The following is a 27,886-nucleotide window of genomic DNA, read 5'->3' as shown; positions in this document are numbered from 1 at the left end:
AGTGGTATTAAAGGGAAGGTTATTAAACCCTTCTTTCTCTGACTCGGGAAAACTGACCTCCAGTCAACATGGAAGTTCTGACTCCATATCAAGCAGCTTTAAATTGGAGAACTAGTGAAAATCCATCTGGCTGGGCAGTCGGCAAAGCTGGGATACAACTGCCTCATCCACGCTGCTGTGATAGCATCCCCTCACTGGCAGCCGTATATGCAAAAGGTTTCCGAGAACAAAGCCAGCCGTGTTTGCCCAGCTTTGCCCTTCGGCAGCCCTTGGGACAGGAATAGCTGCTTATGGGAGTTCTAAAGGAAAGCTCTGCTGTCACAACTCAATGTGCACAGGTTGGCCTGCTCTTTTTCCCCTCTATAGTGACACCCAAAGAGAGATTTCAAAAGCCCTGAGTTCATGCCAGCTCCACGCTCATCTGTAGTGATAAGCCCAGCCAGTACAGACCCAGACATGTCCAAAGTCGGGTCTGAACACCCTGGCACCTCTGGCTGGAGGGCAGCCAGGAACACAGGCTATGAGCCAGGAGCCCAGGGTTGAACACCCCCTTCTGCTGGAGCCACCTCACCCATCGCTGTAGGATCATCTCCTTTTTGCGTTTTCAGTCACTTCCGCAGTTACTCATCGCGTCTTCCCAGAAACTGTGTTGGACTGAAGAACTAACAGAACAGAGGCTTGAGGAGGAAACTTCAGACAGTGGAATTTAAACTTAACAAATCCCAAAGAGGCCCCATAAAATCGATGAAGTTCTTCAGCATTACAGAAAATACAGACAGCACTGCTCACTGAGTCAGCCCAGAAAGGCCATGGGAAATACAGCAACAAGACTTAAAATACTTTGTTTATTATAAAATACATATTTACAGGTGAAGGCACTTAGAAACTGTTAAAAAATTTCCATATAAGCTATTGTTTTAGCTCTACAACAAGTCCAAAACCAGTCTATCACCTAAATAGGTGAAAAAACTCAGCCTGCACCTGTGGCAGTGCATTCATTTTGCTAATGAAACCCCACCTGCACCTCACAGCAGCTGACCTGGGCTGCGACACCATCTGCCTTCTCACCATCCGCTTTCTCCGGCCTCAGAGAATACAAGCAGGTATGCGAGTAAACCAAATCAACTGAACTCTTGCCATACAACACTGCTGTTCAGCCTGATCACGTGCTCCCCACCCTGGAAGGCTGCCATCCTTCACACCAATGGAGCAGGCTCTGCCGAAAGCTAAATCTAGATTCTCATTCCCCCTGCAAAAGGTGTTTAGGGGTTGTAGCATTGACGAGCAGATCCAGACAGAAAGGTCATTACTTTTTATCTCAAGACCTGAAGACAAATATTAAACATTGAATAAAATCAAAGGAATTGAACAGGACCTACATGATTCCTAGTCCACTGCCTGTGTGGCCATTTCCTCACATGGCAGCTCTACACGGACAAACCTTTCAGCAATGAGCACCTTGTTGGAAAAGTGAAAAAGCCTCATATTTAGGTAGTTGATTCAAAAACAGATTACAGAGTTTGTAAACTTTTACTCCCTGATCCTTGCACCCATACACTTTTAAACACGTTTCCTCCATCGCTGCAGGGCAGATTAATTAGCTGAGACCAACTGAAACCATTGCAGCGTTCCTCTCTGGCACTGCACCTCAGCAGATCTTGCAGCATACACTGAACAAACCAAGCAATGAAGTGAATAGAGCTCCTTAAACAACTCCTATGCAATCGACAAGGTTTTTTTCAGCTCAATACAAACTGTAAACTGAAAAATACAGTGCTGAGAAGTTCCTCTATAGCTCCCGTCTTAAATGCAATCACGAAACAAGATCAAACTACTGATTTACAGTAATGAATAAACCTTGACTTCCTGCCATTGTGGTAAGATAAACCTTACCAAAACCCCCAGTAGTAAAAAACTGGTTACAAGAACTGGATGCTGGAATTTACACCTTTCCAATGAATCCAAGCCTTCAGTAGTTATAAACAAACATATACACAAATGTGTCTCATCTGATGGGCTCAACGTTCTGTGCAGATACTACACAAGAGGCCAGGATCTTGAGGGAAAAATAAATGAAGATACAATTTGTTAAATGACTTTGTGTGTTTGAGCAGCTGTCAGCTGGCCAAACCCCCAACTGGTTTTCAGCTGTAACCAGCTCATACTCCCTCATGGGTGAGCTGCAACAGCAGAGCTGCTCTGGGGCTTCCAATAGGAAAGGAGCAGCTCCACAGCAGCCTTCACTGGCCCAACAGAAAGGTAATTCAGACACCCCTGAACCATGTCTCAGTGCTTTACCGGGGTCTGATTGAAGCCATTCCTATTTGTACGCCTTGCTTATGGCCTTTGCTATTGCAAAAGCTGCCATACCACACACTATCACTGGAGGTCTGACAGGAGGTGGAGCACAGCACAAATCAAACAGTTCAGAACTCGAGTGTAAATGAGCAATTTGTTCTCCACTCGTTACTCCACAGTGAAATAAGACATAAAATTCCACATTATTTTAAAATAAGGCACTTTTGAAGTTTCTTCTGCAAATACCAAAACCTTGAGAAAACTTCACTGACTTCACTCGTTTCCTTATCATTATTATTTCAAAAATAATACCGGTATCACTAGAAGCTGAGTTACACTCAGAACTCACAATCTTTAATTTAGACTTGAGAGCATCCAATATTGCTTTCTACCAACCATGCTTCTAAAACTGCTCAAACAGAGTAACTTATAGCACACACAGTCTTTGAGAATGAAGGTCATAACCACCGCTCATTCTCTGGTGTTCACTATTTAACCCTTGCTTTTTGCATCCCGTGGAAGTCAGGCAAAAGTTTAACGTTAAAGAAATTTGGCAGTTGTCTGTACACAAAAGCAAAAAATAAATAGCACCACAGCTGTATCCAACTCCACAGCTTTCAGATCCCACAGAAACCCAGCAGTTTCAGTGATTTGCTCTCTCACTGACAACATCCTGGAGACGTTTAAGCAGAACGTCATCATTTTCCTGGCAGAGGCGCTTCATCGGGGATTCAGTGTCGCTGTCAATTGTTATTGCGCGTTTCTTACTCCTGTGTTCACCTTGTTTTATCATATTGTTGATGTCCTTCAAACTCTACGATCAAAATAAAAAAAAAGCCACTAGTTACTATGATTCCATTTAAAACTGGTTCTGGTTTCAATTATCCGAGAACAAAAAGTTATTTGGAACCTCTTTGCTGAGCGAGTGATGGATCCTACATGAAGGATTCTACCTTCCACCATAAAATGAGAGAGTAATTTGATGAAACCTCACTGCATTAGAACACATTCTAATTAGGAAGTTAATTAGCCCTCTCTCAAACTGACCCCCTTCAATCTTTGTGCTTTCTACCTTGGAAGGGCTCCCACTGAATTTATACAGCAGTGCAGTTCGTGGTGTCAAGCAGGAACCGTTCTTGTGTGGCGAAACGTAAACAGAGTGCTGCTGAGAGATCCGGCGGGGAGAGACGGGCTGGTGTCTAATGTTGGGGAACGGAGACAAGGGAAGGGCTTCCATCTGAAAGAGAGGACAGATTTGGATAGGAGCTGCATCAGAAGAGATTTAAGAGCATTAACTTAACAGAAAGAAAGATAATACGCTTCCAAGTCCCCTGTTTTGTTCTCTTCTCCCAAATAACAAGGGATAGCATGAGAGGAAATGGCCTCAAGTTGCACCAGGGGAGGTTTAGATTAGATATTAGGAAGAATTCCTTTACTGACAGAATGGTGAAGCACTGGAACTGGCTGCCCAGTACAGTGGTGGAGTCCCCATTCCTGGAGGGGTTCAAAAATCTTGTGGCTGTGGCACTTGGGGACATGGTTTAGCTGGCACAGTGGCGTTGGGCTGATGGTTGGACTGGATGAGCTGGAAGGTCTCTTCCAACCTTAATGACTCTGTGATTCTATGATTCTAGGTATCAATCAAACAACAGAACAAATTTATTTTCCAGATGTGTGGTGTCAATATAAAAAAGCTGAACTTGGAGTGGTAAACTGAACTGCACCTGTGTTTGTCCTCTTGACAGGTTGTTCCAGTTCTCCTGCCATTGCCTACCATATGACTTCTGTAACGGCACCAGCGAATAACAGAACAAAATCAGTGACGTATGCTGAACTGTCAGAAGAAACAACTCCATGTCTGATCATGAGACAAAGGTACATTTTACTTACTACATGATCCTGGTTTGTGACATCATACTTCAGTGCAAATGATTTTACTCTTTCGACATAGACTGCATTGTAAAATTTAATTAGATCTCCTCTCTCCTCTGTTCCCGATTTGCTGGAGTTCTCTGCCACAGATTGTCCTGAGGAACTGCCTGTGCCCACAGACGAGTCTAACAGTGAGAGAGAGCTTCAGATTATGGCAGACTGGGCACTTCAGATTCAAATTTACAATAACTAACTGATAAGAACTCATACATAAATTGGTTAATGAGATGAATAAGAGACATGTGCTTCAGACCTGCACAGGGGTTGCTGCAAGTGGTTATGAAGAGGACCTACAAACCGCTTCTGGCAGGGTAGTGAATTATAGCTGAAAAGGCCAATGTAAATCTTCATTCCAAACCTGGAAATAGCTGTAGCAAAAAAATTGTAGAACAGTTGACCCCTTTTTCCATGCTTATTTTGGGGAGTGGACTCAACTCATGTCTGCTGCAAGGAAGCCACAGCACCATTTGTTCAGGCATACTACAGAACGGCTGTTTCAGTGGACAAAACTGCAGCCACACAGCAAGTATATTTCCATTAATGTTGCCTCTTGCCTAATTATGCTGAGCCACTAATGAATACAGTTCCATTGTCTGTACTGTTGCCTGCCAAGCAATACAGGGCAACGTAGAACAAAGCCTCTCGCAATGTGTGCACCACAAGACAGACACCAAAAGCTCCAGCTGATATCTATCAGTGTAACTGTTTCTGCTGTGTGTCCCAACTCAAGCACACAATCCTGTAAGCTGATGTCAAAAGAGCAGGAGTCGATGCTAGGGAAAGGAGACACGAGTCTATTAACCCAGGGAAAAGTCTGGCAGCAAGAGCAACTGAAGAACTTTGTAACCAAGTACAGTGGTTTGACAAAACATGGGAGTTCAGTGCCACTCCAGATGCTCTACAACACCAAAGATTATGGAGAGGCTAGACAGGATGCCGAGCCTACAGGGGACCGGCACTTTCCTGATCTCCGTGAAACCCTCATAAGGCATTTCAAAATAGCTGAAATACTCATTCAAGCCATTGAATCCCACCCACAGTGGAACAGTGCACCACATATGGAACAGTCCTCAAATCCCTGCACACTTCCCAGCTGCAGATCTGCTCTGCTCACAGGTTCATACAGACTTGTGATTGCTCTGTTTCCCGACATCTAACTAACAATTGGCACAGAACAATGTTCTGTTCTTCAAATACTGCTCTGATCCCTTTTCTCCTCTAACTCAGAGCAAAGCAAATGTCAGAAACCTGAATATAAGGAAATGGAGGTTTTAGAGCCAGCACTTTTATTTTCTGAAACACGTTCTCCCTATTGAAGCCTTCAGGAGAGCTGATACTAAGAAAAAAGCCTGTCATGACATCCCAGGCACCGTCCATCTCTCTTTGTTAGGCTGTGCTGCTCTCCGAGAGCTACATCATCTCTGAGGACATTAAGGAAACCTTGATTCACCAAATGTAAGGAAACAAAACTGAACAGTTTTTCCAGCTATTTCCCATATCTAACGCACAGCAGGGCTACTGACAAGGTGGTTTCTTTTTCAACAATACATTTTTCTTTAATACATTTAAAACTGTAAAACTTCCTTCACTTCTCCTTATTACTTGACAGTTCAGTTCTTTAGAAGCCCATGAATTCATTTTTAAGAAGAGCAGATGATGTTGCTGTGCCTACCTTCCATCATTTCCACGTCCTGGGATACATTCTCATCCAACGGGACATCGGCAGGAATATTTCTCAACAAGACGCTCCTATAAACCTACAGGACACAGGGAAAAAAGAAGACTAGATAAAATCCATCTGAATAAGAATGAATCTAACACTGAAGAGGATTTGACTTTTTCCTTATCACCACAAACATTTTAAAAGCCATCTCTGTCTGGGATTTATCACAAGGAAAGGCAATGCTATTTACTCACGCGGCTGTTCGCCTGGGGCTGATTCCTGTAACTTTTCATTATGTCCTGGAAAGTTCTTTCCTCTTTGGTTACCTGGAAAAGAAAAGGGTATTGAGCACCAAGTGCAAGCAGCAAGGTTGGGCTGCTCAGGTCCAGCCTATTCAATTGGTTTCCCTCTACACAGCTTCTTCCTGAGCATTACTATGAATACCATGGTTTTAAAGCTTAGTTCTTAGTTCTGGGTAAAAATCAAGATTTTTTTCTTGTTCAGGCATTCTTTGTTTTCTAGCTGCTAAAGTCTTCTGTTGCTTATGACCCCTTTTCCAACTTTCCTTCTAGTGACACTGAAAATGAAAGAAGGAAAATATTTAGTCAAAAATATATTTGTAAATTTGAGATCTGTACCTCTGGGCTTTTCTAAACAGAAAGTCAGGAAACTCTGAACAAAACACTAGGCAGGTGTCCTACGTCCAATTACATTTTTCTTTCATACTTCAAAATAGGTCATTTGTTAAAAGATTTGGTTTTCAGCCACCTATCCGTAACTTTACTAGTAGATGAGCAACAGTTTTTGTAGTAGGAGCCAGCAGACAACGTATCAAGGTCTCTAACTGAGCTGTCAGCTCTCACTGCCCTGGAGACAGCTCTCAGAAGACTGAAATTAAATAAAAAAGCAATTAACAAACTATATGGTAAAAACACTGAGCACTGACTGTTCAACGGGTTTGCTTTTCTACACTTATTGGTATCGATGTCGGATGAGCCCGAGGTGTGCTACAGGTATTGAGAGTAGAGAATCACCACTTGAACAGCAGTTTCCCTCCTCTTTGTTTGTCTTCCCCAAGGAGAAAAGGCAATCCACCCCCAGCATTGCTCCTCTCTCTGAATCAGACCTGATGGCCACTGGAACCAGCAGATCTCAAGTTTGAGTCAAACTAATATTCCAGTTCTGTAATTGAACTTAATAAGACCTTAAATCAATGCTGGCAAACTGAATAAGAAATGAAGAAGTAACAGGCAACCAGCTCAATTCCTGAATCTTCAAAAGCTAGAAGAATTTTTGTGGAATAGAACCTTTTCATCCATTCACCCATAAGGTTCCTGCAGACCTTGCGCCTGCACACTTCTGTAAATGTAAAGGCATTTTTAGTTCAGATTACAGAACCTGAGGATGGCAAACCAGACAGAAAACTCAAGTATGGAGCAATGAGACCACACATGGCTTTGTCTATGCGGACCAGCGCTCACTGGGAATGTACTCAGGAAGAGAAGAAAAACCCCTCTCTTAATGAGCTGGCTGGTTGATGGAAACTTCTAAGATTATGCAAATCAAGTTAAAAATATACTGGGATTTCATTCACTTCTGGGAGGACTTTTCACTTCCCTCCAGTAATGACACGAATAAAGCAATCAAATTGTAAACTGTGAACACAATTTACATTTTCCAATTGACATAAGATTCCCTGGATTTCTTAAAACTCCACATTACCTTTGCCATGATATAGAAGGCACATAGGAGGAGCTGGTCCAAATGCCTGTCCTTCATTAGATCAGCACAATGAACCAATGTGAACTCAAAGCACGTCCATATTTTCCTGCGCAAATCATTGGAAACATCTAATTTTAAGCACAGGTCACGCAAGCGCACACTTGCCAGATGATAAACCTGGAAGAAAAATACACACAATAAAGAGTCAAACCAATCGAGCTTTACCCAGTCTGCAAAAATTCAAGTCCTCAGAGTAGAGCTGTTTCATGGTTGGGTGCCTCACTACAAGAACAACATTGAGGGGCTGGAGCACATCCAGAGAAGGGCAACATAGCTGGGGAAGGGGCTGGGGAATGAGCCTTATGAGTGGTGGCTGAGGGAACCGGGGTTGTTTAGCCTGGAGAAAAGGAGGCTGGGGGTAGATCTCATCACTGTCTACAACGGCCTAAAAGGAGGCTGGAGTGAGGTGCAAGTCGGTCTCTTCTCCCAAGTGGCAGGCAATAGGGTGAGAGGAAATGGCCCTAGGTGGCGCCAGGGCAGGTTCAGATTAGTCATCAGGAAAAATTTCTTCACTGAAAAGGTTTTCAGGCACCGGCAGAGGCTGCCCAAGGGAGGCAGTGGAGTCCCCACCCCTGGAGGTGTTTAGAAGACAGGTGGATGAGGTGCTCAGGGATCTGGTTTAGTAGTGGACAGGTATGATCTTGATCTCAAAGGTCTTTTCCAACTAAGCGATTCTATGATTCTATGATATCTGAATAGTTCATTTCCACTGAATTCCTCCAGCTCTGCCCAAGACGATGCCCTCAAAGACGAAGGTGTCAACTCTGTTCAGATATTGGATCACTAATGCTTATAGGAAATCCACTTAAAAACTTGACGATACCTTCTACACCATCATGCTCACCGGCTCTATACAGAACACCTCCAACAGCACAAAGAAGGGACAAACTTTAAGGGCAACATTGGCCTTCATCCATTTATTACAGAAGTTCTTGCCTCAAGGACAGTAAGTAGTGACGTTCTTTATGTTAGAAATTAGAACAAATTCATTTCTTTGCCACTTACCCTACTGAACAGGGACAAGAAAGTAGGAAAAAACTATCATTTTGAATATGATGATCACTGTAATCAGAAAGTCAGTATTTAAAGACAAATCTAAGCGAAGACTTTAGTTCTGCTTCGTAACAGAGAGGAATACATAGCCTACAGCATGGTTTGTCAAATACATGGCTACAGTTGAACTATTTCCCACGTGACAGTAAAGCTTCCAAAACTCAGTCCATGTCTCAGCAAGCAGTGGGCTAATCCACGCTTAATCCATTCTCGGAGACAGACTGTCGCTATCAAATTAAAGAACCAGAGGTACAGACACAGGATGGGGCTTACAAGTCATTCTAGGAATTAGTTTCTGTATTATTGTTTACCTTAAAGACTGTTCAATGTAGATTTCTCTAGGTTTACAATAGCCTAAAAGGGGAAAACCTCTGAAAACCACTTCTCTGGTATGGAAATAACAGCAAATAAATCTAATATTTTTTGATAGATCAATCCAGGCATATATTTTGAGACTGAGAGTTACATATCACATATCTAGTACTTGTGCCAGACAAACTCAGTTTTCTCAACTCTGTGCGCCACACAGAGGATCACCCTGCACAAAGCAAGCTATAATGACTTTACTATCAAAGCATATCTCGGGGGCCACAAAACAACGAAACAATAACTGGAACATCACAAGCACAAAATGAGCATGCAAAGCACAGTCTTCCAGCTTAAAAGGCAACCCAGATGTTTATTCAGTGGTAAGTAACATTTATAGTAGAAGTAGTAAATTTCAGATCCTAGGGAGATACTTGCACCTTGTGTATGTGCAGATTACCTGCTGCGGTTCCTCGCAGATTTGTGCGTCCAGGCTGCACTGCCAAGGTGTCAGTGAAACAGGACTACTTGAATACATTATAGGCATTTAGGCAAGTTACCCCTGCCTGCTCCACAGACCTCACACATTTTACACATTGTGAACAAAGCAAATAGAAACAAGGAATCTACAGTTTCTCTAGAGCACGCCCAGTTCTTAACTTACCCTTAATTCCTGCATTATCTGAAGATGCTCCCTCTGTCTAGGAAGCGCTAGATAGCATGTTATTTCTGAGGCACCACACCAGAGAGATTAGCACCATTGGGGAGAGCTCAGAAAACTGCAGATGAGAATCTCCAAATCTGAGATCCAACTCCATGCGGTTTAACAAGCAAGACACAGGAGAATAATCTTATTCCTGACCTTAAGGGGGTCTACAGGAAAGTCGGGGAGGGGCTCTTGATCAGGAAGTGCAGGGACAGGATTAGGGGGAACAGTTTGAAGCTGAAAAAGGGGAGAGAGAGATGAGATCCTAGGAAATGTTTTCCTGTGAGGGAGGGGAGGCCCTCGCCCAGGTTGCCCAGAGCAGTGGTGGCTGCCCCATCCCTGGAAGTGTTCCAGGCCAGGCTGGATGGGGCTTTGAGCAACCGGATCCAGTGGGAAGTATCTCTGCCCATAGCAGGGGGGTGGAAATGGATGGGCTTTGACTTCCCTTCTGACCCACATCATTCCGTGATTCTATGACCTAACCCTTGCAAACGTGCAAGGCAGTAAAAACAGAAAAGAGAAGTAAAAACTACCACTATTTCTTAGGTAGTTATTCATAAAAGCTGCTAAAAAAAAAAAGAAACATCTCATGGATTGGCTGCAACACCCAACAATGTCTTTTCCTTTCTCCTCCCTTTATATAAGAACTAAATTCCGAGGGATGATACGTGCAGGCTGAAAGGTCACAAATAGCAGTAAAGCATGACTTCCTAACACAGACATTACCTTTCTGTAGAACAGCGCCAGGGATCCTGTTCTCTTTGGTTTGCTTGCTGACAATGGATACGCTTCCTGTGCTTGGTTCCCCAGAGGGTGGCAGGGAGCTGGAGCCTCCATTTTACATGGCTGGCCTAAAGTCATCGAAATGGGGATCAATGCAATCCCACCCATTTCATCTGCAATACCTGGAGATGATACACACACACAGAATTAAACGGACTGCTCTCTTCGCGCGACAGAGTGAAATTGAAATCATCAATTAATTCAGAAATATTTCATACTGGAGACATGGCATCCTCCTGTATGGAATGCTGGAAAGGCTTTGTCCCTTCATCTTTCAAAAGGGCTAAAAGTTGCATTCCTGGTAATGCTTAAAGGAAAAGCATGAACGTGAAAGATCATTTCTAAAACTATCTCAAAGTACAAATTTTACACAAACATCACAATTTCTGCAGTCAGTGCTCCACTCTTTTGGGGGAAGTGGGCTTTCCCTTTCTTTGTTTTGTATTATTCTGCAAGCCTGACAGCACGCATCCCTCAGTGGTTTTCTCAGCAGGCAAATTCTCTTGCTGAAAATCTCCTTAAACATGAGAAGTGGGGACATTTCTCTTTTCATCTTTATTTGCAGACCCAGTTTTTAAATTAAAAAAGGCTATAAAACTCACTTCTCATGTATCACTTTGAGAAATATTCAAGCATCACTCAATTCCCCCTATTTTGCTAATATTAATATGGAGCCCTTATCCAGAAATTTCAGAGCCTTTTAAGGTTATCATAGACCAAAGTTAAAGACAAACAGTAGTAAAACATTACTGGAGCCAAGAATCAAAGCATCGCTTAATCTGTGGTGAGGTGTAAGCAAGAAATCCAAAACTTTGTTTGCAAGGCGGGATCCTCAGGATGCCTGTCAGATATCCAATGTCTCCATGGAACGAGACATTAGCGTAAACCTAAGTTTGTGTTTGGTTTTGTTGAAGTGATACATATTTTTCTAAAGGAAAAAGCAATGTGTCCAAGATGCATACTCAGTCTAAGCAGATCTTAAGACCACACACAACATCTAGTAGAGAAGAAAAAAGGGAAGAATTCTTACCATGCAGTGGGATCGTAACCTTCTGCCCCATTTTGCCTGACACTGCAGCTGTTGTCATGGTCAGTACTGTCTGGCCAGGAGAAACGGACAGATTTTCAGCAGTGATGCTGGACACCGGAGCAATTGTCAGCTTAGTTCCTTCGGTTAACACTTTTTCCACTTTAACTTCTTTGGGGCTGTCATCCCCAAAGAGCCTCCTCTTGGCACTTCCAGCAGTAGGAGAACTGTAGCGCTCATGGACGGAGATTGGCGACAACGGCTGCATGTCTAGTGTGTGAAGGGGGAAAAAAAAAACCTAAGGAGCAGCTCAACAGGAATTCTTCTCCAGAGGAGGAAAAAAGGCCAGCCTTCAAACTGAGTACAAGAAATTACTTCTACTTAAGAACTCATCTCACAGTTCCCTGTTCTTAGGCCAAATGAACATGACCTACAGTCTGTCTACCCTGGAACCATCCCAGACAGCACTGTTTCACAATCAAGTACCACATGGAAGACAACAGTAACCAAGCTAACTTGCAGAGGGTTAAGAACACAGGGGATTACTTATTCTATCTGCCCTGAAGTTCAGTAATACTTGCAAACACTGTTCCTTCAAGCACATGCACAGAATCATAGAATGGTTTGGGTTGGAAGGGACCTTAAAGCCCATCCAGTTCCAACGCTCTGCCATGGGCAGAGACACCTCCCACTGGATCCAGTTGCTCCAAGCCCCATACAACGTGGCCAGGAACACTTCCAGGGATGGGGCATCCACAACTTCTCTGGGCAACCTGGGCCAGGGCCTCCCCAACCTCACAGGAACACTGGCCACATTCCCTGGATGCGCCATCTTCTGTATGTTCAGGCTTTTACACTCTCTCTGAACTAACACCAGTCAGAAGCCTCCACTCTCATCAACCCCCAGTTCCTCTCAGCCTTTTCTGCTGCCATCAAACACACTGCTCCAGCAGTAAAACTGAAGCCCATAATACCAGCTGACAGGCTTCTGGTCCTCCAGCTTTTTGCACTTCTGCTGAAGTCTGCCATCCACTTATAAAATCATACAGTGGTTTGAGTTGGAAGTGACCTTAAACATCATCCAGTTCCAACCCCCCCGCCATGGGCAGGGACATGTTCCACTAGATCAGGGTGCTCAAGACCTCATCCAATCTGGCCTTGAACGCTTCCAGGGATGGGGCAGCCACAACTTCCTTGGGCAACCTGTTCCAGTTTCTCACTACCCTCACTTGTGAGGATACCAGTGACAGAGCAGATCCCTGTTTCCCATGAAACAGAAACCCTCTGGATGACTGGCCAGGTAAGAATGATTGAAGACCTTTGATCTCTGCCAGGATGGTATTCTCAGTACCGGGGCAAATGAGCACTTCCAATCCCCATCATTTTCCATTTGAAGTTAGGAGAAGTGCACCAGCAAGAAGCTATGGACTGTTGTTAGGGATACAATGGAAGCAGCAACTCCTAACTAGGGAAGTATAGAAAAGCAACAGCAGTGCTGCTGCTGCCTCTTCACCCTCACTGTCATGAGATGGTTCTGCGATACCTAGGGATCTGTAAGGAGCAAGTCAGTTCTTCAGAGGTAAGAACACTGCAGATAATGTATTGTCCTTCCCTTCTGCACAAAAGTGCTGTAGGAAGGAAGAGTAAATGCAGCTCTGTCATTCAATTTTAAAAGAAATCCAATCAAATGCACTGAGAACAACAAATCTAGAAAAATCTGAACAGCAAAGAACAAGCCATAAGATGACAACCCACCTGAGAGTAGGGTAACACCCTCCACCAAAACAGCAGCAAAACCTGCTCCGTTTGGAAGTGGGGTTGTCATCACCAACATCAGCCACCATTAAGGTACACCACTGGTTTCAACGAATGCACGTAGACTTTCCTTGAACAACTGAGAGGCTCCACAATTCCAAAAACTTAATTTGGATTCAAGACTGCTCTTTACAACTATAAAAAAGTCTAAACTGTCCTCCCCTAGTAATTCACACATATGAATCACATCAGAAATCTCAAAACATACCCCGTCTAAAACTCCCACCGAGATCTGTCCGAACCTCTTTTACTCGAGGATGAATTATAGGAGATATTGGCATCATAGGCAAATGCCCAAGCCCGCTTCCTCCATTACTTGCTTCGACATTACTAGGAAATATTACCTGGGAAAATAGAAATGTCAGCATAAGATAACAAATACATTTCCATTCTTTGTGCCAATCTGTCAACAGCAGTTTTTCTGCAGGAACTGTCTCATCTGACTAGTTTTCTATATAACACAACAGTAAGAAAAAGAACATGGATTTCCTAGCAGGAGAGAAACAGGTAACATACTTCTTCACAGGTTGGGATTTTGTTTTCCGAGGCCTGGAGTGCATTCCAGAGCGCCGAGTCCCGAGTCCAGGCGAGGCTCTCAAGGATTTGTTCCTCAATGCTGTTGAGGTGCTTCACCATATCCCTCGAGAGCCCTTCCTCAGACCGAATGAGGACCTCAATCACCTAATGGTAATGAGACATGCACAACAGCCAAGTGAGATTGCTTGTGTTTAACACTAACAAACCATTATTCACTTCTGGATTCCACTGAAAACATCCCTTCAACACAGAATGCTCCAGCCTTCTCTTCACATCTTAATGTTCTCCAAACCTCTTCTGATTCCTCTTTTTGTAACTCCCTTTCCCAAAGGCAATCCAGGAGTTGGAAAAGGACAGCAGATGTCCCACTAGTGCATAATAAGGGCCCTGTCTCACTAAGCACGTACAGAATGAAAGCCCTAGGCACTCATCCAGTATGTGCCCAGCAAGTATATTCACTTCAGCTGAGTACATGAGAACCTCAGTGTTTCAGCTTTCCTTACTTTCAAACAAGAGGCCCATAGTGAGAAGGGCTGAAAAAACACTGTTTTGAAGGTTCATTTAAGAAAATGTTAGAAACCTTGAATGTGTAGAAACCAGTGTTGAAGAAAGGTGAAAGGGCCCTTGAATTATCATACCCTGCTCCAACATAAAATTCAGTTTCCTGATGTTATTTCTGACAGGGGAAAATTCAGCCTGTTTTCCTAAAACTCCAGAGATGGAAATACCATAAAACTTCCCCAGAGGACTTATTGATGTGTTTACCCATTTATATCCACAGAAATTAAGCATCCAAAGACAAAGTTACAAATGACACAAGCGGAATAACAAACACTGGCTCTCTCGTATGAAGCCTTTACGATGGTAATTTTTCCATGCACCAGCACTGCAGGAACAACACTGAGTAGCAGGGAAAATGCAAATAAAATGTAGATCTGTTCCACAAAGCTGGATCTGCAGCAGCCCATCTGGTATTGATGCACGCTACTGAGAGCCAGAGCAATATGGAGAGACTGGTTTCTGTTTCACCGAGGCCCTTCACCTAAGTGTTAAAGGAGGAAAAGGGGAGAATGCCATAAAAAACAGCTGTCCCAAAGGGTTCAGTTGCTTCGGTTGTTACGGTCTAAATAGAATTTCTAATTTATTCAGTACCAACTGCAGTAAGCTGCTAGCCATCTAGGAAAAACAAGAGGCATATGGATAGAGGATAAAAGGATCAAACAAATCGAAGAACAGAAATCAAACTGAGGCAGGGGGAAATCAGGTTAAAAAAAGAGCAAAAATAGAGAACACCCAGAAAAAGAGTTTTTATGTCCTGTTATGTGTTACAAACAGAGGAGAACAAAATGTAACAGAGCAAGCCTGTCATAAAGAGTAGCAGGCAAAGGCAACACAGAATATTACTAATGCTTTATCACTAGTATGCAGAACTATTGCTTGCAGTCAATAAATACAAATAGCATCAAACCCCATGCTTGAATGCTTTAATCTACTGTCAGTGTATATATCAGAACTAAAAGCACATCAGGGTTAAGTACCATTTACAAAATGGTTTCCTTGCTTTAAATTTCACCTTCAACTCCAGCATGATGCATTCCAGGTAATCTAGTTAAGGACACCTTAATTACCTAGGAAGGAAGAGCATCATTCTCTAAGTGTCAATCCAGCAACATGCCATTTTTCATACAGATCCACTCCTAAGACGGGATTTATTTACCTTATAGAAATAAAATGGCCTGAGGTCAAGCACTTCAATGATCCAGGGGAACGTACGAGGTGAGCTATATGCAAAAAGCACAATCTCCAAGCAGCACGCCATGAGAGAGCGGTGAAAGACATCCTGTTCCAGGAGAGCCTGAAGGGATCACAGGAAACCTCAATTATCAGAGGTCTGGGAAACAGAAGTTTGAATGTTGTGGCACTAACAGCACATAGCTTATTGCTACCACTTTTTCTCTACCTCTCAAAATCTCCTCTTTTTTCAGGGAAGTTTAGAATGGTACAGAAGCAGACTAACAGCGCTAAAACCATCGTATTTTTCATATTATGGCCCCACAAACTAGTCTCTTATTGAGGGTCACAAAGCAGGGTGAAGGCATTGCTGTCTGACATGAAGCACCCAGAAGAAAGAGGACAATAAAAGCTATGATTCTAGAAGGCAACACAAACCAAGATGGTTAATTATGCCAGAATTATCCCATTTTTAATGGCAGAAAAACTCCATCTAGGCATCTCCCACCTATTTTCCTGTTTTTAATATTAACCATAGACACAGCATGCTTTTGCATTGCCTGCTCTGTTCTGGAGCCATCTGAAAAGAACCCCTAAGAGAAGGCTACAAGCAGTATTTGCTAATTTCTTACTTACAGTCAGATCCTTCCCATGCAGTCTTCGTGTTTCTTGCACCATTATAGTCTCCAAGATTTTATAGTACAATATCTCTGCCAATTTTAATCTGTTTACAGCAAAATCTGAAATTCAAAACCAGAGATGAAGCCCAAGGCCTTCTGCACAAATGATCTCAGACCAAACTGACCGGTACTTGTCCTTCTTTAAGAAAACTATGTGTGTGCACATGTAGAGTTTGAAAAGCCAGAAATCCACTGGTCACAAGAACAGTAGGAAATTCTATAAGTGTTTTAAATGATTATGTAATATTTCTAGTGATGGAATTTTGCTGACAGCTGCAATAATAACTTTCCAATTCGTATTCATTTTTTTAACCTTCAAATATAAGAAGGAGGCAAGTTTACAATTTTTGTTAAAAGCTGCTGTTTCAATGCTCTCTTCATATTCCCATTTTTTCCCTGGAGCTGTTCCAGGCCAGGTTGGATGGGGCTTTGAGCAACTGGATCCAGTGGGAGGTGTCCTTGCCCATGGCAGGGGGTTGGAACTAGATGGGCTTTGAGGTCTCTTCTGACCCAAACCATTCCATGATTCCGTGATTTTGAACTGCAACCTTGGCTTTACTCTTTAATACAAGTTTACAGGGTTAATACAATTCTTTACAGGGTTCTATTTGACAGACACGGTTTTCCGTTTGGATACGTCTTGGCTTAAAACCAGCTCCAATGGGTTAAACACTTCAATGACAGTATGTGTATGCATTACACTTGCCCTGGTTTAATGCCACACACTTCACATCCGTACCTATATGAGATCCTGGCTGTTTGTCTGTTGACTGTGTGTAGCTGCGACAGAATGTCTCGCCTATCTGTTTCACTCTGCTTATAATGCTTTCCATTGGACTGCGTGCACAGGACCTGAGGTGGAATGAAAGAGAAAGCCTTGTTTGTACAAACAAATACCCAGTTTCAAAAAAAAAAAAAAAAAAAAAATCAAAAACCAAAACTCGCATCCACCAACTTAAACAGGAGAGACACTGAGCCTTCCTCATCAGGCAATAGCCTGTATCGTATCACAAAGAATAGAGGGAAACACGGGGAACGGCCACCAGAACCTCCAGGGAAATGCAAACATGGGGAACAGCTGCCAGAATCCGTAGGGGAGGGTACACATTGGGAACAGCACACATTGGGAATGGCCATCAGAACCATAAGGGAAGGGGAAATACGTCTGCTGCTACACATGAGATGAGCATTGACAATAATTATGGTCATTGCCAGGCTTACATATACCCAATAAAGTTAGATTAAGATATCTTAAGGCAGAATGAAGGAGAAGCAGGAAGCCTTTAGGCTACATTTAGTCTTATCTTCCCAACTCTTGAAGGCAAAAATTATAGCTTGTTGACTCTAACACTTCCCTCCTTCTCAAAACCTCTGCTGACATAGTTACCATGTCTTTTAATTCAGTCACACTTGTCTAACATTAAAAAAAGTATAGCTTCCAAGCATTTCAAGCATACAAGTTGGAGGAAGGGCTATGAGTGCTCCACTATCCTTCAAAAGAAGAGATCGTCTAGGAAACAGAAGACCTTTCAACTAGAAATAATACAGAAACAGACAAAAATATTCTGCACCAAACAAAAAATTCAAATTTAAGCAAGAAAGCAGAGAAAGCATAAAAGGACAAGCTTTGTATGAGAGCAGCTGCAGGGGCCGACTTACTCAAAAATCACTATAAGTTGTTCACTCGGTGCATTTTTCAACCCAGCCACAATGCTCTGTAGCCGGCTCACGCTTTGTGTTGCTGAAGCAACAGGAGTGATGACAGCTTCCTTTTCTCGTAGGTATCTTCTTCCAGTCAGTGGAGTTGAAGGTGCAAACGACCTTTTCTACCAGAAAGAGGAAAAAAAAAAGAATAGAATCAGTCAACAAAACTGTTTCAAAAACGATTTGAATGAGCATCTCCTGCAAACTCACTCTGAAATTGCACTAGTACACCAGCAGAAGGCTGCTGTCAAACCCATGATCCCAGAACTCATTAGAGATTAGTTAACATTTTCCCAGGGCTCCATAAATACAAAAAAAGAACAAATCTTTAGGCAGACTAAAACCAAGTCAAAGTTTTTAACAAAACCTAGGAATAATAAGCTTTAAATCTTAAGGTCTGTAAATTCTTAAGCTCACTTAAATATTGAAAAATGCTAGGAAGCAGAGGCTCCATTCCTAACCCACAAATGTGTTAGCTGGGTGGCACAAGGAGCATAGGGCAGAGTTGCCTAGGAGAGGGTCACAGGAAAGTGTCCTTTGGGAATACTGTCCTAGTGGATCTGGAGCCTCGCCTGATCCAAAGAACAATGTAAGCAGATGGAGCTGTGTCGACTGCAGTTACCTGTTTATATCCTGTTTTCTGGAAGTGACGAAATAAAGGATTTGGGTTTGAATTATTAGATCAGAACATTTTGAAGACACAAGACACACACCAAGGGAAGGTTGTACCTGCAGCCAGCGTGCATAGAGAGCAATGAGGTCACTACTGTACTACAGAAACTGAAGTTCAAAATTTATAAACCCATTCCAAAGCCCAGTTTTTAGTTTGCCTGAAACTAAATATACTTTTATTTTGGGTGAAAATACTAAGCCATATGATTAATTTCTACCAGCACTATCACCTTGTAATAAGTATTCTTACTTCTTAATTGACCTATAAATCAAACAGCATGTAGTTCTTTCACACAGACAGCATCATCTTTTCTACTTATCCAAGTTTAAGTAGTCAATCAACTGCTTTCCCACAGGCCAACTCCACTAAACACATTTCACACTTCTAAAAGTAGTGAAACATTAACTCTGTTTATAGGCTACTTTCTGTAACAAGGCATTAGACTTTGGGGGGGTTGGTGTCTCAAAAGTTACTTCCCATAGAGCAGTACACAAATTAACTTTTCCTGTCCTAAAAATGCAAACATCAGGAAAACAAATTCTTTAATTCAGCAAAAAGGTTTCACACCTCGAATCCTGGGTTCGGTTTTGGGCCTCTCACTCCAAGAAGGACATTGAGGGGCTGGTGTGCGTCCAGAGAAGGGAACAGAGCTGGGGAAGGGTCTGGAGCCCCAGGGTTGTGGGGAACGGCTAAGGCCCCTGGGGCTGTTTAATCTGGAGAAGAGAAGGCTGCAGGGAAACCTCATCACTCTCTGCAGTTCCTGGAAAGGAGGCTGTTGCGAGGGGGCTGCTGGGCTCTGAATCACAGAATCACAAGGTTGGAAAGGACCCATTGGATCATCGAGTCCAACCATTCCTAACACTCCCTAAACCATGTCCCTAAGCACTTCATCCACCCGTTCCTTAAACACCTCCAGGGAAGGCGACTCGACCACCTCCCTGGGCAGCCTGTTCCAGTGCCTAATCACCCTTTCTGTGAAGAATTTATTCTGATATCCAACCTGAACCTCCCCTGACGGAGCTTCAGGCCATTCCCTCTTGTCCTGTCCCCTGTCACTAGGGAGAAGAGGCCAGCTCCCTCCTCTCCACAACCTCCTTTCAGGTAGTTGTAGAGAGTAATAAGGTCTCCCCTCAGCCTCCTCTTCTCCAGGCTAAACAACCCCAGCTCTCTCAGCCGCTCCTCGTAAGACTTGTTCTCCAGCCCCCTCACCAGCTTTGTTGCTCTTCTCTGGACACGCTCCAGAGCCTCAACATCCTTCTTGTGGTGAGGGGTCCAGAACTGAACACAGTATTCAAGGTGCGGTCTCACCAGTGCTGAGTACAGAGGGAGAATAACCTCCCTGGACCTGCTGGTGACCCCATTTCTGATACAAGCCAAGATGCCGTTGGCCTTCTTGGCCACCTGGGCACACTGCTGGCTCATGTTCAGTCGGCTGTCAACCAGCACCCCCAGGTCCTTCTCTTCCGTGCAGCTCTCCAGCCATTCTTCCCCCAGTCTGTAGCACTGCATAGGGTTGTTGTGCCCCAAGTGCAGGACCCAGCATTTGGCCTTGTTAAACCTCATGCCATTGGCCTCGGCCCAGCAGTCCAGCCTGTTCAGATCCCTTTGCAGAGCCTCCCTACCCTCCAGCAGATCGACACTTCCTCCCAGCTTAGTGTCATCTGCAAACTTGCTGAGGGTGCACTCAATGCCTTCATCCAGGTCATTGATAAAGACATTGAACAGAGCTGGACCCAGTACTGAGCCCTGAGGAACTCCACTTGTGACTGGCCTCCAGCTGGAGTTAACTCCATTGACCACCACTCTCTGGGCCCGGCCATCCAACCAGTTTTCAACCCAGGAGAGTGTGCGCCTGTCCAGGCCAGAGGCTGACAGTTTCTGCAGCAGAATGCTGTGAGAAACTTGTCAAAGGCTTTACTGAAGTCCAAGAAGACTACATCCACAGCCTTTCCCCCATCCAGTAGTCGAGTGATTTTGTCATAGAAGGTGATCTGGTTAGTTTGGCAAGATCTGCCTTTTGTAAACCCATGTTGGCTGGGCCTGATCACCCGGTTCTCTTGCATGTGCTTCATGATAGCACTCAAGATCACCTGTTCCATGACTTTCCCCGGCACTGAGGTCAGACTGACAGGCCTGTAGTTCCCTGGATCCTCTCTGCAACCCTTCTTGTATATGGGCACAACATCAGCCAGCCTCCAGTCTAGTGGAACTTCCCCAGTCAGCCAGGACCTCTGGAAGATGATGGATAGGGGTTTGCAAAGGACATCCGCCAGCTCCTTCAATACTTTTGGGTGGATCTGCTCCCAAGTAGCAAAGAATGGGAGGAGAGGAAATGACCTCAAGTTGTGCCAGAGGAGGTTTAGACTGGATATTAGGAAAATCTTCTCCCCTGAAAGGGTTCTCAGGCACTAGATTTACCAAAAGAGGGGTGAAGCACTGGCAGAGGCTGCCCAGGGCAGTGACGGAGTCCTCATTCCTGGAGAGGTTTAAAAACCACATGGCCGTGGCACTTGGGGACATGGTTTAGCAGGCACAGTGGGGTTGCACTGATGGACTGGATGAGTTTAGAGGTCTTTTCCAAACTAAATGATTCCATGATCTATTTTTACAGAGTATAAATGAAGTTTGAAGAAAACCACAAGATCTATATATTAATGTCTTAAATAATCCTTGATTTTTCTTGGACAGAACCAGACTACTTCACAAATTAAAATGCTCTCATCCTGTTCGAGGAATAGTTATTTCCTAAATTCCACAGGAACAGAGACATCACCTTATCAAGACAGCATCCACTGAAGCCTACAAATGGCATTCACCACCTTCCTCCCAGGAGGAAGCTGAAGAAATTCAGTGTCACCTCAGTGATTTAAAGAGCATACAAGGATGGAAAACCTTGAAAGGGTATTTGAAGTGAGACCAACACGTTGAACGAGTCACCTTTTCAAAATGCTGCTGAAGGTGACACTCCACATGAGCTCTTGCCACTGTTTTTCCTACTGGCATGTCTGCAGGGAACTTCCGAGGAGTGCCGATTTCTTCTTCAGCATCAGCTCCCAGGAACACTCTCTCATCAAAGTCTCCCACTGTCAGAACGTACTCTTCATACTCTTTATTCAGTGCTTTGCTGAAAGAGAAGCCCAAGGTTTACATGGTTTACACTGAAGACACAAAACAGGTGCTGGTGAAGCTGCACTACAGAACAAACCAACAGGTGTTCAAAACCTTTAACGCAAATCTTGCTCGCAAACAAAACTTCACTGCCCCAGGCACTCTGACGGTGGCTGTCCCTGCCTGCTTTCGCACTTAAACCCTCCTGTTTCCCCAAGGATCTCCTGCAGGGACTACTCTTCCTTCCATGTTGCCACCAGTGCTTGGCTGTCAGGAACAGGAGGAAAAAACAACTTATGTTATTCACAGCTTAAATCTTGGTGCACACAGAGCACGTGAAGGGCAGTTGCATTAAACTGGCCACATTTGATTTCTAGTGCCTCAGCAATTCAAGCTTAACTTAAGCATCTATTAATGGAACGTAACAATGTGTTCATGATGTGAGCGATTCTGTGATCCTATGGGAAACTTGACTATATTGCAGGTTTACCTTCCCATGGCTTTGGGAAGAGTAAAGGTTTAAGGAAAGTTTGGACAAAGAAAGAAGCTTCCATGTTCCTTTTAGACGTCAAGCTACTTGCAAAAGAACAGGACTACTCTATCATTACTCATGACAGTATTGTTGAAGTAATGCTGTTAATTTTTAAGTAGAAATGTTAAGAGAAGTTAACAGCAACACCATTTTATATCTAAATTTGAGTGTTAGCTACATTGTTAAAACAGCTGAATCTTTGCTGATAATTCTCAAAGCAAACCAACAAATTAAAACTTCCTACGCAAAAACAAATCGTTAGGTATTTTTGGAAAGGGGGAAAAAAACTTTAAGGGACACAGAACAAAGCTGCTGCTGTTCATATTTTTGCATTTAAATTATCTTTCAGAAGTGAATGTTAAAAGTCTCTGAAACAACTATGCTTGCCTCCCACAGAAACGCTCTCTCTTTTTTGTGGTTTTGCAATTACTGCTGCTATTTCTTTTGCATACTTGTGTCGCACTCATGCACTCAATGGGGACTGACACCTCTAAAGACTTCCATACTCAGCAGTTACATTTGGGGCACGCGTTGAACTTCAGAGTTGAGGTTTTGATTTGCATTAGATTACTCAAAGGTGTCGGTTGCCTTAAAACAAGGGCAAGCACCATAAAAATCAACATCATGAGAGAAACTGCCAGCTGAGCTCTGACATTTGACATATCTGGGATCCAAAAAGCATTTCACCCAAACAGTGGCTTTGACTGTCAAATGATTTCAAGCCATTAGTTATTGTAAGACAAAGGAACAGGAAAATCTGAGATTTCACATTCAAAGGCCTGTATTTTAGAAACAAAACCAAACCCCACAATTAAGAACATAAGCTGTAACTTACTTATTTTCTGTAAAATTGCAAAGATCCAACAGACAGTCTCCTTTTAAGATCTAAAAATAAAAAGCGAAAATATCTTAAAAAATAAAATCATAACTGTTCCAGCTCTAACAGTGTGAGTGCATGATGGTTTTAATCAAAAAGGAGATGACATTTAGGACTATTTTTGCCTAGACCAAAGGACTACAATGCCATTGCCAAGGCAAACAGAGGAGGACAAAGCCCATTTCTACCCAAGCTCTAGATAAACTCGCTCTTCAGAAACATTGCTGCTATTTTAACATCTGTTCCGCAGGCAGGTTAGGGACTGACCTGACAAATGACTACACAAACTTCCACACAGCTTGGAAGCAATTTCCAGGATCAAACCCAGACAGAATCACTTGTACCCCTGCAAACTCAGCCTTTCCCTTCCAAAGCATTTTGCTCGGCTCCAAGACAAGCAATAGGGCCCACCCTTTTGTGACAGTTATCCTATACAATTATTTCACAAGGAGATTATTTTTCTGCCTGAAGAAAATATTAGCGTTCATGATTCAGTTTCATGCTGCCAAGAAAGGAAAGCAAAGATTCCCCACTGACATGAAAAAACAAAACACAGGGGACCTGACAGCGCCCATTGCTGAAAATGAGAGCAAGTTCTGCTCCTGCTAAAACACACATGAAAACTGGAACCAGCCCAAGCTCACTTCCCTGCAGAACCTGCAGGATTTAAATGGTCTGGAGCAGGATGCTCTGTACAAATCTGAGCACTACCACACATTCTTAAAACTAGTGAGATGTACCTTCCTATCAAACAGTTTTGAAATGTATGGTTTAAAGTAGTGTTCCTTTATTCCTTTTGCTTCTACTAAAAGCCCGTCATGCAGCTCACATAGTGTGGCAATGATGCAAGGGGGATCTTCAAGGGCCTCGATCTCTGCTGTGTGGAAGTCCGCTGGTAAGCCTGAGAACAAGGAGCAGGGGAAAGAACTGATCTTCAGCTTCATTTACAAAGAAACAAGAGAACAAAGTGCATTTGATTTTAAAGAATCTGTCCCCACTATACCTTTGAACGATGGATTTAGCAAATCTCTTCTATTTGGACACACAAGGGCATTTGCAAAAATCAGGTCCAAGCAGCACAGAAGCAAATGATAGGAATTTACTAAATCATCTCCAATCATGCGGAAATTACCTTTAAGAGACAGCACATCATGTCAAGCAAGACTAAAGTTCTTAATTCAGAACGCATGCAAGCCATGAAAAAAGCAAGCCTACCCTTAGTGTACACGAAGAGAGTCCAGCAGAAGTTGAAAAGATCCTTAACACTGCATGGCATCCGCCTGTCACCAAGGAAAAAGGGGAGAAGTGAACCGCAGAACATCAACAAGACACAAAGCTCTGCTGGTATGAGCTGCATCCTGTTAAGAGACTAGAGATGCCTTGGTAGTCACTGCATCTCAGAATAAAGGCCACAAAAAGACTCCATTACTTACTTATGTGACTTTTAACACACAAGTAATCATAGAACAACAGAACGCGTTGGGCTGGAAGGGACCTCAAAGCCCATCCAGTTCCACCTCCCCTGCCATGGGCAGGGACACCTCCCCCCGGATCCGGTTGCTCAAAGCCCCAACCAACCTGGCCTTGAACACCTCCAGGGATGGGGCAGCCATGACTTCGCTGCGCAACCTGGGCCAGGGCCTCCCCACCCTTACTGTAAAAGAATTCTTCCTTCTATCCAGTCTAAATCTTCCCTTCCTTGCTTTAAAACAATTTACTCCTCATCCTGTTCCTACACTCCCTGATCAGGAGCCCCTCCACAGCTTTTCTGGAGCCCCTTTCAAGACTGGAAGCTGCTTTAAGGTCTCCCCGCAGCCTTTTCTTCTCCAGGCTGAACAACCCCAACTCTCTCAGCCTGTCCTTGTAAAGGAGGTGCTCCAGCCCTCAGATCATCTTCATGGCCCCCTCTGGACCTGCTCCAACAGATTCTTGTCCACAATGACCTTACTTTTCATAAATCCATATTAAGTGTAGCCCTTTCCAGTGGAAAGTCACATTAAATCTCAAGTACCTCTGTTTCCTGCTTCGCTGCAGTTTAGAAGTTTCTTCATAAGGGTTTTGAAATATATCCAAAAATATTGGTTCAAACTTTTTGAAAATCACAGTTGACACTTCAAAATTTCTCTCCAGCCTCTCCACTCGTTCTCGAAATTCCTGTGGTAGATTTGACATGTCCATCCACTTCTTCATCTTGTTAAAAAACTGAATTAAACTTAAAAGAAAAAAGAAAAGTCTTCTTTGAGATTTAGCTAACTTTATTTTGAATTTTTTAAAAGGCCAAAATGAACCTAACGACTCCTTAATGACTAATTTGATTAATTTATAGGCTTACAATTTAACTTTATAACTCCCAAATAGTATGTATTGTAATGTTTTCACCTTTGATCACTTTAGTTTTTCTCCTCAATTCGCCAAGATGCGGGCATACAAACACTAATTTTATGTACAGCATGCCAGCCAACCTGTGCCAGTAAGCAGAGGGGCAAAAAGGGAAGAGCACAGACAGCTCTACGTGTTGAGAGGGAGGCAAGGAAACCACAAACAAGAGTTTATGCCTATCAAAGTTACCTACTCAAAACCCCACTAACTGTAGGTGTAATTACACTGGCAACCCCCTCTCTGGCAGTTCAGCTAAGAGCAAGCCTTTACAGGGATGAGAAACCTTCCAAGTGGTCTTTAAGAAAACCCCTGCCGTAGGCAAATCCTGATGGGATCGCATGGCTTTGTGTTCCTGGCATATCGTAAGACACAGCCGTCAACACCACATGGAGCGTTTTGGCCTAAAGTCAGGCAAGAGCCTTATCTGGATCACTAACAGAACATTCAGAGGTCTTGTTTGGGTTTCAATTAACTACAGAAAGAAGTAACTGGCGTGGGTGGAACAATTGTGGGTCTGATGCGGGTTGTTCTTCAAAGGCTTGAGGTTGAAAATTATGTATTTGCATATTATTGCCACTTTTGAACAAAAGAGGATTTATTGCTTTCTTACCATCACCATTTTGCAGTGCTTGGAACTAGGAGAAAGGGAGTGGCTGCCTGAACCAGCAGCTTCAGGGGAGCAGTGGATTAGTAGGTGCTGTGCTGGAGCGGCCAGCAGCCAGGAACAACTGCCCCCCATCCCGGGGGCGGCCAGGAATCATAGAATAGTTTGGGTTGGAATGGACCTTAAAGATCATCTAATTCCAACCCCTCTGCCATGGGCAGGGACACGTCCCACTAGATTAGGCTGCCCAAGGCCCCATCCAACCTGGCCTTGAACACCTCCCTCCCTCCAGGGACGGGGCAGCCACCACTTTTCTGGGCAACCTGTTCCACCACTCTCATCACCAAGAAATTCTTCCTAATGTCTAGTTTAAATCTGCCCCTCTCCAGTTTATACCCATTGCCCCTAGTCCTGTCACTACAAGCCTTTGCGAACATACCCTCCTCAGCTTTCTTGTAGCCCCTTTCAGGTACTGAAAGAGCCCTCTATTCCCCAGGCTGAACAAGCCCAACTCTCACCCTGTCCTCAAAGGGGAGGTGCTCCAGCCCTCTGATTATCTTTGTAGCCCTCCTCTGGGCCTGTTCCAACTGCTCGATATCCTTCTTATGTTGAGGACAGAACTGGACACATATTGCAGGTGAGGTCTCACAAGAAAAGAATACAGGGGCAGAATCACCTCCCTTGACCTGTTGGCCACGCTTCTTTGGACGCAGCCCAGGATATGGTTGGCCTTCCGGGCCATAAGCACACATTGACGGCTGATATCAAGCTTCTAATCAACCAGAACTCCCAAGTCCTTCTCCTCAGGGCTGCTCTCAATCGCATCATTCCCCATCCTGTATTGAAATCGGGGATTGCCCCGACCCAGGTGTAGGACCTTGCCCTTGTTGAACCTCATGAGATTCGCATAGCCCCACTTCTACAGCACTGGTGACAGTACGGACCCCCACCCCGGGGGCAGCCAGGAACACCCCAGCCACTCACCTGAGCCTAGCGGAGCGCAGGATCCTAGTCAGCGGGACGCCATTCCCCTCCATCAGGCCGCTCCCCACGGTGGGCACCCGGCTCTTGCGGCAGGCGACGTACAGGGCGCAGGCCAGCCAGTGCAGCGCCTCCCCCTGCGGCGGGAAGGGGGAGCTGTGGGGCCGGGCGCTCCCACCGAAACGGGGCTACCGACACCGCGGGCACCCGAGCCCCCCTCAGTCCCCTGACCTCGGCCCCAGCCCCCAACCGCCCTGCCAACCTCAGACTACCCCCCTTAACCCCGAACGCCCCCCGCCTCCCCGCGGCTCCCTCACCTCCAGGCTGTAGGTGCCCCGCAATGCCGTGAAGTCGCGCAGGGCCTCGGCGGCACTGCCCGCGTCCAAGTTGAGCTCCTGACAGAGCCGGTCGATGGCGGCGCCGGGCTCGGCGGGCGGCGGCTCCGTGCGGGACATGGCGACACCAGCCCGGCCCGACCGCGGTACGCGCCAAAACCCGGCCGGAAAGGGCGGGGCCAGAGAGAGGAACCGGGGGCAGGGGAGGGGCGGGGGCGGGGCGGGGGCGCGGTGGAAAATGCCTTTTTTACTCCGAATCCTCCCACGTGCAGCTTTCACCTCAAGTCTTTCAAATTTCTACTTATACTCCCCCAAACTGCAATTTTATCCCTCAACCCCTCGCTCACTTCCCCAAAATGCAACTTTTACCACAAATTTTA

At 44.3% G+C, this 27,886-nt stretch overlaps 1 protein-coding gene across 3 annotated transcripts; it reads right to left on the bottom strand.

The window, feature by feature from the left end:
- Positions 1-826: 826 nt before the first annotated feature.
- RBL1 (RB transcriptional corepressor like 1) lies at positions 827-27,672 on the bottom strand. Of its 3 annotated transcripts, XM_054081459.1 has the most exons (23): positions 27,489-27,672; positions 27,175-27,308; positions 25,219-25,419; positions 24,423-24,487; positions 24,211-24,339; positions 23,948-24,108; positions 23,166-23,215; positions 21,628-21,814; positions 17,973-18,139; positions 17,053-17,165; positions 16,270-16,373; positions 15,620-15,757; positions 13,882-14,046; positions 13,574-13,709; positions 11,554-11,820; positions 10,467-10,645; positions 7,616-7,792; positions 6,148-6,219; positions 5,903-5,987; positions 4,189-4,355; positions 4,023-4,082; positions 3,371-3,535; positions 827-3,112 (listed from the first exon to the last, which is right to left on the bottom strand). In XM_054081459.1, exons 1-23 carry the CDS (start codon positions 27,624-27,626, stop codon positions 2,942-2,944), a joined length of 3,231 nt encoding a protein of 1,076 aa, XP_053937434.1. In that variant the 5' UTR covers positions 27,627-27,672; the 3' UTR covers positions 827-2,941. The 3 variants fall into 3 exon arrangements, 2 of the variants coding, with proteins under 2 accessions (XP_053937434.1, XP_053937435.1); XM_054081460.1 differs by lacking the exon at positions 4,023-4,082; XR_008452584.1 differs by lacking the exons at positions 4,023-4,082; positions 4,189-4,355 and having other exon boundaries at positions 2,975-3,112.
- Positions 27,673-27,886: the final 214 nt, after the last annotated feature.

The sequence above is a fragment of the Cuculus canorus genome, chromosome 16 (genome assembly GCF_017976375.1).
Source record: "Cuculus canorus isolate bCucCan1 chromosome 16, bCucCan1.pri, whole genome shotgun sequence".
In the NCBI taxonomy this organism is placed as follows: domain Eukaryota; kingdom Metazoa; phylum Chordata; class Aves; order Cuculiformes; family Cuculidae; genus Cuculus; species Cuculus canorus.
Note: the sequence above shows the minus strand (reverse complement) of the source record. Positions and strands in the feature narration are given on the sequence as shown.